Below are 12,739 nucleotides of genomic sequence, written 5' to 3'. Positions count from 1 at the left end.
ATGAAACATGATGGTATAAACTTTCCACTAAACCAGCCCCTAATTACAATAAAAAGTAAGGTGTTTGCTTTAGTCCAAACCAAAAGGAAATCTTTACAAAGAAATCAATTCAAGTATATACAAGTGTGTATTTGCCATCTAAATGATAATAATGAAAAGACAATTAGTACTTTTGCAACACATCTCAGTAGGCTTTTTATAAATAAGTTTAATTAAAAATTGCTGTCAAAATCTTTGTTACCTGAGTGCCGGAGGAATATCGAGCACTAGTTCTTGTTGTTGATGCCTTCACTGAACTGTGAGGACTCTCAGTTGGTAGTCCACCACAGCAGTAGGAATGTCGGAAGCATTTCCCATATTCCTTACGTACCTAAGAGGACATAAAAACACTTAGCGCAAAAAATAGCATCAAATATCTCCACTGGCAAAAAGACATGAATCTTGCATTGAAAATACTCAACTGTTTTTCAAGCAAATGGATAATTCTTGTCTATTGAAATGCTGGCCATTAACAAAATCAGATATTCTACCTTACTCAATGGCAGTCACCCAGGTTTTTTTTAACAGATTATTTCTGAAGTACACATGTACTTCATTCAGATGTGTTTGAATAATAGCTACTGAGTTATTATGGGATTATTTTTGTCTTCAAATTGTAGATTAGTATAGTTAAGTTTACCTGAACTGAATGTTGGATGAAAACAGTCCTTTTTGTATTAGCTTTTAGTACATAAACCATAGAAAGCTCATCTTCCCATCCTATCATGCAACATCCTATCATGCAAGAAGGGCTGAGGTATCTTTGTGTTTCTTGACATTACCCATTTAAATTATCCTTTCCATTGGACTCTAAATTGCAAGGACTATATAAAAAAGTTTTCATATAAAGTTAGGTTGGGTAACTCAAACAGTTACTAGTTCATTGGTCACACCTGCTTCAGGTTTATGCAAGGCTCACAATCACCACCGCCCCCTCCCAGCACAGAGCCATCTGCAGTTGTGGGGGCACCAGCAGGGGCTCTGACCCAGAATTTGAAACAGAAAGGCTGAGAAATTAAGCATATTTTGCTTTTAGGACAAAAAAATAAAATCTTTGTCTTTGCTGACCCCAGAAGTCTGAACACACTTGATGAGTGTGTTCAAACAAAACTTTTCTCTGATAGAGTAACAGAACTGGTGGTATTCTTTGTTTCTTTTATTGTTTTGTTTTTTTTTTATTTGACCTGCATTTATTCACCTTCTCTTTCCAATGAACTACTGGAAACTTTCGTTTTGTAATTTATATATATTAACATTGTGATAGAAGTAATCAGGATACACACATCTTGGCAACATGACAGCATCAGTGAAAGAAACATCGGATAAAACTTGTAAAGATATCTAAGTTTAAATTCATAAATCTTCCACCAGATACTTGGTAATCCAAGAGTTTCACCTATATTAATGAGACTCCTAAGTTTCTCTGAGAATTGAGGTTTCAGCTAATCTGTGAATTCTGCTTGGCCTACAAAATATATGGGACAGAAATAAAACTATGTGTATGTAAAACCAAAAAAGGGGAGAGGGGAAAATGCAAAAAATTCATAGTGTAGATTTGTGTATGCCATGTGTTTTTTTCAGTATTTCAAGAATTTTAATGATGGAATACATAATGTGATGTTTCTACAAACTACAACAAGGTTGAGCAAACTGAACGGTTAGTGCTTTAATTTCAATCTAGGGATAACAACTCAACTTTCTTAAGTATATTTTACATATTTTAAATGAACCCCTACCTACAACAGCACAAAACACACATTTACAAAAATGAAAACAGAAATGCGTGGACACAGAATTATAATCTTTAACTTTGTATTCTGAAAAATATAAGTTTATATATATCATCACTAGAGGGTATAACACCTAAGAAAATACATTCCTGAACATTAATGGATATTAAATGCTTCAAAACACTACATAGTAGAGACAATAGCAATCAAAACTATATTTTCACCCAAATACCACCCCCAGGGCTGTTTTTGTCTAATGCCTATATTGCTGTAAATGTACATTATCTGTCAGCACTGTGCATTCCTCTGTCATTATTGCTAAATTATAGCTTGTTGGAAACTGATGGAAGCAACAGCACTATCATCCTGTCAGAACTGGAAACATAATAGTTTTCATTTTCACAATTCTGTTTCTCTGTTCAATTTAGTGACCAACTAGTAATAAAAGAATAAAAAGACTACATTAGCTATGCAGACAGAGGATAGGATAATATCCAGTCAAAGGCATCAAAACTTAAAAATTTTAAATGGCAGCTTTAACATTCTTTCAGGTATAAATCTTATTGCTCCAAGTTATGCTTTTTCATACTTGACTGGTATTTTAATATTGCTTTTTGCTGACTCCACTTAATATAAAAACAATGCCCAGCTGTAAAAAGAAATATAAAATGAATCTATTTTTGATTTTCAAGTCCAATACAAGTGGTAAAAAGGGCAACATTATATGAAACCCTAATCTATAAATTATTTGCATTTTGAAAATGTGTGCCTTTTCTTCCCTCTCTTCTTAACCTCCTCTCTAAGTGTTATTTTGTTCTGTTAAAACGAGAGCAGTGCCATGTTCATCTGGATAAAATCCTTTCTGTCTCACAGATCTTTCCCTAAAACATGTCTGAAAGCCATTATTTACACTAAATCTAGAGACACTGATACTCTTAGAGCTGGTATAGTTTAGAACACGCAAGAATGTGATTTTGCCCTTACACAGCAATGCTTTATGCAATGATCTCAAACCACTTTATAAATATCAGTTAATTATGTCTCTGGTGAGCTAATTATAATGGGAGTTAATAACTGCTAGGTCTCCTGCCTAAAACTAGTAAAAATGTTTAGAACCTAAATATTGCAAGTTGGGTATTTCCAAATGAAGGATTTATTGCATGTTGTCCTATGCTATGTGGTTCGTGATTTTTTTGACATTTACCCTTCCCCTCTCCTCTCATTATTTTCATTTGCCATGCCTTCTATGAGCAGTTTTCTTTTATCCTTTACTGAAGCATCTCTAAGGCATCCATAGAAACATTCTCCATTCTCAGTCTGGGGAAGAGAAGGGGAGAAGAAAACCCCAAGAGAATCCCTCCTTGCTGCACCCTTCACTTCCTTCTCTCCTGTCCGTTCCTCTCTCCCCTGTAAGTTTTCTGTCTCCACAGCAGATATGCTCTGTATGGACCCCACTGTTCCCAATGGGAAAGAGAGAGCAGAACTAATTTAGCATACCCCTTCATCAGAGAAGGAGCTTGCCAAGAACTTCCAGTTTTTCCAGTTAAGAACACTTAGCTGTTGGATTGCTGGGGGAAGCAAACACTTGAAAAGAAGTAGTCATGCTGGTGTATTTAGAAAATTGTCCCCGTTAGCAGTTGTCTACTGTTAATGACTACTATTTTTCTTAGGTGTGTTGAAGTTCACAATGAAATTAATTTTTAGATCTCTCTTAATTTTGTAATGAACAAGCACTCATAGCATAATCCCTGCCTATCACCCGTAGCTTTATGTGGCAGCTTAATGGGATCTCAAGAGAGGTCTTCTGCCTTGATCTGAGAGAGTGTTTCCAGGCTGAGATGGGCTCATATCGTAAATGGTTCTTTGTTTTCAGTGCTGCAGGCAGGATTTGTTTCATGAACACATAAAGGACTTTTGGCTATAAATTCAAAATCATACATACCACATTACCAATGTTAAACATTTTCTATAATAATTTTGTTCCCAAAACCTCAAGACTTTTCAAGCCTGGGTTGGAAATGCTGCAGCCATTTTTAATCCAATCTAGGCCACAGAGCAGCTAAATGACTCTCAGATGCACAAAGAGCAAGACTTGGTTTTGAATCCTAGTACCTGCCCCAAACTACTTCAAAATACTCCTCTTTTTGAAACCTTATATATTTTTCTCTATTTTTAAAGAAAAATATGTGGTATTATTAAGGAGTTAGGTAGCACACATTAATGTTTTCAGTAACTTACTTTCTTCTGAAGGGCACAGTGAAAGATGAAAATAAACATTCCTTGGAAAGCATTAAATACTGTGAAGAGATAAGTCATCACAACTGTCCCCTCGTTGATAAACAGCAGGCCAAATGACCACGTTAGGCCAAGAAGACACAGGAGAGCAAATGCACCCAGGACCCAGGATCTGTAAAAGAAAATTAGTTTTACTATCATTACTTATAAGATTGCATGTTGCCAAATCCAATATTAACATTTCAGTTCCTGCAGTTGATTTTTACTAGGTTCATATTCAAATGTAAAAATTCCTTGGGTTTAACCTTTCATCTATTAAAGAAAGAACAATTCCATTTGGTACTTTTAGTCTCCAGTGGAAGAGTAGATATGACCTTTTTCTTTTTCAAGAACTGCATAGGATGTCAAAAATATTTTGAAATGCAGAAGTATAGTGCAAACCCCAGCTATGCCATTGCCTTATCTGCTTTTACAAAAGAGATTGATAAATCTGGCTTAGCCTCTAATCACACCATAGATTTTAAACAGTGGTGCTGCCATATGACGCCAAATAATGTAACACAAAGGTTAAACAGCAGATTAAAAGCCTAGAGCCCAAATCTTTAATGCTCTGATAAACTCGGCTAAACTGAAGCTAGATGATCTAACTTCCGCATGAAGAAACCCTGCTGAAATGTGGCAAAAATATGGATATTGCTTTACAGAATAGTCTAAAAAAAATTCCATCATGAATAGGTTAAGGAAAAGGAACTGTAGAGAACGGCACAGAATGGAAGGGAAAGGGAATTTAGTCAGTGAATTCCACATCTAGCTAATGATCTTACTTGATAAATGGCTTATTATCTTCATAGCTAGAAAGCATTATAAGCAGAAAAGAGAAACAAAATTATTAGACAGAATTGAAACAGAAAATAATAAGAGCATTTTTAAACGTCTATAAAAATTAGTCAAAATTAGGAAATTCAAAATGCAGAGGCAAGCAATTTAAAATTATAAAGGCATATAATAGTTAAAAAATCTTTAGCAAATCAGGTATCTCAAAATTAGTTAATTAAAATTAAGGGCAATCCACAATATTGACTGAGTTTGTAAAGTTAAAAGTCATGCCAGAAATTTGTTAATGGAGGGTTCTGTCTTACCCAGGTAAGTCCGTATTATAGTAGCCATCACAAACACGGTAATTACTGGTGTGGATGAGAAGACAGAAAGAGGAAAAGGAAGAAAAGAGAGAGATGCTAAAGATTAGCTCTCTCTCTCATCATGCAACATGCAATGAAGCTGATACTGACCTATCCATAACATCTAGTTCACAATGTTAGCCTTACTGTAAATTTCCCTTTGCCATTTTCAACATTCAAAGCAAATCTCTAAGACTCTTTTGCATCCAACCCTTAGTGTTATAAAGTTGCACCATCCCTTTAGTGTTGATAACAAAAACCTTTGGTACAACATAAAGCTATACAGGATACACTAAAAGACTATCTAAAGAATCAAGAGCTGACAAAGCCTTGCTAATTATATAACACTTATATTACTCTGAAAAAGGGATACTACAGTACAGCACCAAGATAAAGTAAACAGTTGTTAAATTAGCATGAAGACAGCAGATAATCTTCAAGTTAACAATAATAATAGAGTCAATTCTCTTGGGAGAACAGGATTACGAGAAGAAACTGCTCAGAATCCCTAAATCAAAAAGTCATTTAACAAAACAAACTTAATATAATCATATCAGTCATGCAAACAGGAACATCATTTTTGAAGTGCATTTTAAATGCAAATGAAATTACTACAGTTCTGTGGCATTTCCGTGAAACAGTTTCTTGGCACTAGTTCCAGGCTGAAATTATCTAATTTTGACCAGTGTTTGTGAGATTAGAGCAACAATGTGACGAAAGCAGGATTGGTTCTGTTTGTTTCTAATTGACATCTGCAGTTGCTGGGAGACGATGGCATGTGCTCCTAATGGAGAGTAGCTTTCAATCAGTTCAGCAATCAGAAAATAATCATAGTTCTCATACTTGAACACAAAGCACTTACTTAATGTTTTCCAACCTGCTAGAGTCTGGTTTCAAAGTGTTTGAGTGCTTCACCATTTTGCACAATGTGATCACCAGGAAGATAAGATTCAGCTGTCAAAACAGATAAGAATGAAATTAAACTACTTCAAGTAATAGGTTGAATAATAAGGATGTTAAAACCTAAACAAAACCCCATTGTTTATTTTCAAATTTGTAGAGAAACTGGCTAACTTTATCAGACAGTCTATAAAAGGTGATTGCAAATACAGATGTGGGGCAAAAATGTTTTAAGTCATTGTTTCAGTTGATTTTGCCAAACTGACCCCAGCATCATGAACCAGCCACATTCAGCTCATGTCCGACACTAGTCAGTGTCTGTCTAGCTCTGTCTTCCAGCATGTTCACTCCCTGTTCACCTCTGCCTTTTAATTCTGGCCCTGTTCTCCATCTCACTGACTTCCTCTGAAGACTACAGTTATCCTTTACTGTGCTGTACTAGTCACCTTTTCACCATCCCATTCTGCTCCTGGAAGGTTTTTCATCTTTGCTGGCTTCTCCCTTTCTTTCTTTTTTTTTTTGTTATATAATTTTATTCTCACAAATCCCACTCAGGTCTTGAAAACAGCTAAAATATAATTAAAGAAAGAGAAAAAGAAAGAGAAAAAAAAAAAGAAATGTAAAGATGTAGCAAATGCATCAAACTTAACAGTGCCAGAGACATATCCCGTGTGCGCACCCTCCTACTGCCCTCTTTCCTTCTGTAGTCTGGATTCTGTTGAAGTGCAACTGCATGCCACTTGAACGAAAGGACTATCCTGTCTTATTCTTGTTGTGTCATTCATATAGGGAAGATAGTGAACATAATTTTTATAGCTCCTATTGTAAAATGGCATCACAGGTATCAAAGGCACTAGGTGCCTTTCTGCTATCAATTTCAAAGCAAGTGAAGAACATAGGTAAGCCAAAGCAAAGGATGCCTGCACAATATGAATTGAAAAGTTGTATACAGTTAATTTGAATAATTAGTACGTACTATCCTATATCACGCACACAATTCAAATAAAATCATGTTTGAGAACAGTAAGAGTTATGCCCCTTCATTAATTAAAAAACCACATCCCTATCTACTAGTACAACAGTCCACTAGAAATAACTAAACCAATTCACTAACAGAAGATGGAAGAATATGCTTGGATATCCTTATAACATACATACAAAAAAAAGACTATAACTTCATTCTTATAAACTTCCCTATACATCTTCAAATGGTCAATGATGGGAATCATGAAACCCAGTCCCCTATTTTGGGCAGTCTTTGATTTGAGAAAGCATCAAACTCCTCACAGTATCTGTAATACTGGAGATATCATTTCATACCAGAAGTCTTCCTACAGCTGTAAAACCACCACAGCCACAATGGTCAGAAATGTAACTGAATTCCTAGTAAACAGAAGATCTTAACAGTATTTACCGTTTATACTTAGGAGCATTTTGAAGACTCTGATCACAGTCTGTTTAACAAAAACATATATTACAGAAATAATTCCTAATGCTATGGGCAACCAAGTTATCGCTATTACTGTACTCTCAAAATCAGGATGGACGCTGTGTGCCAGTTCAGAACAGTATTTACAGCACAGGTACTTGCCTAAGAAGCTAACCTGGAGTATCCTGAATATAGGATATAGCAGCAACATCATTCTTGGATCAAAAACTCATAGGCATGGCCTAACCCATAAATGGCTGCCTAATGCAATGAGAGGTTTATATCCTCTGATTCTGTGTAGGAGTGAAGTGACATATCAAAAAAAAGCTTGTATTTAGATACTAAGGTTCCTCCAGTTACATACACGCCAGAATGGCCCTACCCTAGAGCCTAAACCAAGCTCCAGCACATTAAAAAGTTTTTATGTAGCTTCTCAGCTCTGTCTATCTCTATGTCCTTGCTGGGCTAGAAAATAACTTTACATAACAGTTGCTTACTATACATTTTAATTATAACTGAGGAAACAGAGCACCAAAAACATCTGACAGAAAATCAGACTGCTGTATCACAGTAGCTGAAGAAGCCCTCCTATGGAAAAAAAAAAAATTACTTTGAAGACAAAGTAACTATGACAACAGGGCGTATGATACTTGTTTCTCCATCACTGTGAAATATTGCTTGGTTTTCAGTTTCAGCAGTCAAAGACCATGGTTTGCCACTTGTTCAGATACACTAGCATCCCTTTGCACATTGTGTCATTACCAATAGCCTATCCTGCCTGCTTACAAAAACTGTAACCAAACCTTTCTATAAATGCAGTCACTTTTGGCTCCCTCACTGCTCTTCATCTAGAAATTGATTGTTTTGGAGGAACTCATGAGTTAAAGACTTTTGGGCATTCTGCCATTTTATGACACCAGACACTAAGCAGTGAGAGAAGGGAATTTGTCGGAGAATAATAACTTGTAGAAAGAGCAGCTACATCACTTTTCCTGGTGCGAAATACATGGGGGAAGAAGTCTGTACAAGAAGGAAACAAACTTACTGCTTTCACATTCATTTGTACTAATTTTGTATATGGAAAGCTTTTTTGGCCCTGAGCAAACTGGTCTGTTCAGACTGTTCTGAGCAGGATCTTGGACCACAGATCACAGGAAGTCCCTTCCAACCTGAATTATATCATGACTGATGATTGAACTGTTAGTAATCTAAGCAAATAAATTCACAGATACTTCTCCAGCTTGGCAGATGGGCCTCAGTAAGCCACCTTTCTTTAAGCACGTTCACCACAGTCATGAAGTACTCTGGCGTCGCATAAAGGCCCACATGAACAGCAAGGTGGACTTTCAAAAGCAAATTTGGGTCTATAACATTCCTCAAACTTCTTATAACGCAATGGACTACTGATGGGTAGGCCTCATCCTGACAATTGGGTTGCATTCATCCCAGATGAACCAAAATATGTACCTCAACAATACTGCCCTCCTTCAACAGCAACAAAAAAATATAAACACCTTGTATACACACACACACTGACAGTAAACACATCTCTGTGTACGCAGCCATGGAGAATTGCAACCTTTGTAGTCTGTAAAATCTCTTTCTTGTTCACACTGCACTTCTGGAAATCAGACAATCCCTCCCTATGAGTCTGAAAATAACAATTTAAAAGTCTGGTCAGGAATCAGGATAGGATTTGAGAATTCTGCTGTGATTCTGCAGTGACAGAACACAGGGCTACAGAAGGTGAAGCTATAATGTCCGATCACCTTAAAACATTGGCAAAATATTTTACAATAGTATTTCATGGATGTTTATGTTATTTTTTTGCTGTAATTTCTGAAATACATAGCTGCTATGAGAAACAGGATACTGGATTACATAGACAACTAGTTTAATCTTTACACTGATTTTGGAAATGTATGCAAAGTACAAAAAAAAAAGTAGAATACCTTTTAAAGTACCCATTCCTTTCTGTCTCTTAATTTGACTAATATAATTGGATAGAATTGTGCAAAATAAACACAAATGAATACATATTAAATAAAGATAAAATATCACTACTTTAAAATATTAACATTGTATAACTTTTATGGTAATAATCAAATGGAACTCCTTGGAAGATCATATTTATTTCAGATCCAACACAAACAATGGCAGTTCTGGTTTGAAAATCAGAAGGTACTCGATATGATAGATTATATAGGTGGGGATTTTGTCTTTTTCTCACCCGAAACCCATATAATTTTAAGAGACTGAATGTCTCAAAGTCAAATTACCTTTTAAAAAAAGTGGATGTAATAACCTGCACAGAAGACTAATGGATTGGAATTAGTCACAGGTACAATGAATTAGTGGCCAAAGAAAGCTAGATTTTGCAAAAATTATGATAAATTTTTCCTTGTGAGCAGCAGATAAATACCATTTATCAAGTGTCTGCTGTAATATATATATATTATTTATATGCATAAGCTTGCAAATACAGGCTGCTTTTAAATGTGGAGCTAGATATGTGTGCAACCATATCTATACATATAGACTTTGGTGAACTTCTCAGTCAGAGTGAAGAAGAGAAATGCTCTTTCCAATGTTAACAGAACAGGACATCCTATGAATTTTTGCTTAAGTAGCCTTTGGTAGCCTAATCAATTGGCTCCATCTGAGAGGAGCAAACTCTAGTTGTTTCAGCTGAATTAAAGTCAAATCAACTTCATCCATTTCTTGAATATGAATGAAGACGGATCTACATAGAAGTCAAAATACTCAGGCTTTTCTCACCACAGATTACAGGAGTGCACTGTTTGTTTTATAGCCATCAACCAGCTCAATTGAATCACGTCCGCCTGAGCTTAGCAGCTTAAAATTCATTCCACACAGCCTGCAGTGCTGACATGGATATGATAAGACAGAAGAACAGAAACACCACTCTGAAGTAACCTAGCTGAACTGCACATGTTCTGACCCTTTTTGAACTCCCCGGAGCTTTTGTTACCTGGCAAATGCAGCTCTAAAACTGTTCTTGTATCTCCAGATCTTTGCTCTTAGCCATGCAGAAGCCTATTTCTCTCTGGGACTGGCAGTGAGAGAGGTGCTCTCTGAAGAAGGCTTCTAAATGAGTGTGCAAGCTGAACTCTTACTGAACTGAATTAATTATTAAAGATGCAGATGGAGCTGTCCAAATGATAAGAACAGCTCCTGACGTGTCATGATCCAAGCTTTCATTAAACCATTTCAGGCATACTAATGGTTTCCCACCGCTCATTACTTACATGCTCTTTTTCCATAGATATAATAACCCTGGTGCCCAAAGGCATGGCAGGCTATGGAAACAGTGAAGTTGGAAGTTCCTCAGAAGATGTACTGAGGAACTTCATACTTCCCCTCCCTTACTTCCCCATCCTTTTGCACAGACACGTATACAGATACAAGTGCAACAGCTTATAAGCTCAGAGAAAATGTTGTGAATTAAAGTAGTAATCAACATTGTCAAGAAATTGTTTTAACATGTTAAAAAAGCTTACCAAAGTGAATTTCTTACACACTACTAAGGATGCTACTTTGCAAATATGGCTCTTCTTTTGTTACACTGCTCACAATGTACTATTTTTCAGCCATTACACTTCTCACACTTCCTCCAGTCTCTCTTGCTTTCTCAGCTGGGACGATTAGAGGGCAAAGCAATTGCTAGAGAAGAATTACTCCCAGGAACTGTGCTGTGATTGCTACCTGCTGTTTCATATTTTTGAAGTTGGGAATACTGCTCCCAAAGGCCTTTTGCGTCTCAGCCTAAATGATTTGCTGGAGGATAATAATGTCATGGCCAGTAAATAATAGTGAACTATGTCTGTACATGGTCAATATGATTAAATGTCCTTCACCTCTATTCTCACTCTGACCTGGTTATGAGGAAGTGAAAAAGCTGTCAGCAATGCCCAAAGCTTCCCACATGAAATGTTATTTTAAAGCAAGACTGAAATAGAGGTGACTTAGCAAAATACTTGCAGTAACAATAAAATAAAAAGCTAGACACAGAAAGTGAAATTATCACCAATCAGACTAGAGGTAACTGAACTGCTGTGACATGAAACTTCAAACAATTTTCTAGTAATCATTACAACTGGAAGGAACAACTTTGTGTTGAAAAATATCACCTCTCATTGAAAATACAAAGGATCTCTTTCAGAACTGTAGGTTTAATTTAAAAAGTTGCTATTATCCTGATACTTGATTTAATTTAAATGCTTTTAGAATAAACTCCACAAAATTATAATGTTCTAAACAAAAATCTTGTGAAGATATTAATGTTTCTAATTCAATTTATATATAGATCTAAACCTATTTCTTTGAAAATATGCTAATGAACTAAAACAACAACTATGCTGAACAGTTGTATTTTCTAAAGGGGCTACTCAAGAGTTAAAACAGTTTTCAATGTAAACAGTGAGTGACACTGACCTAAATACACATAAGCTTATTTCAATATTGAAGAGGGAATAAAGAACAATACCAAGAGAGAATAAAGAACTTATGAAAGATTGGCTGGGTACATTTTTAATTGAAATTTCCAAAATAAAAGTCCCAGTTTATCCTTACATGCAGAAGTAACCTATAAGCTAAAAAATAAAATAAAAATAAAAATAAAAATAAAAACAAAAACAAAACAGTATGTCTGGCATACAGATCTATAACAGTATTTCAAAATTCAGAAATTTCAAAATTCTGCCTGATGAATGCCCTTCAGGGAAAAAAACAGTAACTTCTGTTACTTTTCACAACTCCATTACTGTATAAAGGCAGAGGTACAGGCAACTATTTAGACTTTCAGAAGCATGAAAACATCCTTATGAACTATCAGCAGTGATGGAAAAAGCTTTCTATATACCAGTCCCCATTCTTGAGTATTTCCTGAGCATTGCCAGGCTTAAAGATCCTAAACTACCAGATTAAAAACAAGGTGAGACAAAATGTACATTTTGCATTCATTTTCCTTCTAAATTCTTGGATTGTACAGTGTTGATATTATTAACCTGAAATAACAGGGAGATGTTTTTTCCCTGGGTTGACAGATGACTATGCACTTTTTACCTGAAACTGTGCAGTGGTGCTCAGAGAACGGACAGTGGATGTGTAAAATGGACAATGGGGCACACAGGCATTGGTGTGTATATGGGTCTGTATGCATACAACGAATTTATGGAGTTTATTGCAAGAATGTGTATAAGCTTTTG

The 12,739-nt window shown here is 35.8% G+C and overlaps 1 protein-coding gene across 3 annotated transcripts in view; it reads right to left on the bottom strand.

The window, feature by feature from the left end:
* ADGRL2 (adhesion G protein-coupled receptor L2) overlaps positions 1-12,739 on the bottom strand; it is a 158,423-nt gene that overhangs the window by 8,633 nt on the left and 137,051 nt on the right. For all 3 annotated transcript variants that reach the window (XM_084291350.1, XM_084291351.1, XM_084291352.1), the window contains 3 exons: positions 6,045-6,136; positions 4,008-4,176; positions 242-370 (listed from right to left, as the gene is read on the bottom strand). In XM_084291350.1, coding sequence (XP_084147476.1) covers positions 242-370; positions 4,008-4,176; positions 6,045-6,136 — 390 coding nt within the window. The remainder of the gene's footprint in view (positions 1-241; positions 371-4,007; positions 4,177-6,044; positions 6,137-12,739) is intronic.

The sequence above is a fragment of the Netta rufina genome, assembly GCF_964035555.1.
Source record: "Netta rufina genome assembly, chromosome: 8".
NCBI classification, from domain to species: domain Eukaryota; kingdom Metazoa; phylum Chordata; class Aves; order Anseriformes; family Anatidae; genus Netta; species Netta rufina.
Note: the sequence above shows the minus strand (reverse complement) of the source record. Positions and strands in the feature narration are given on the sequence as shown.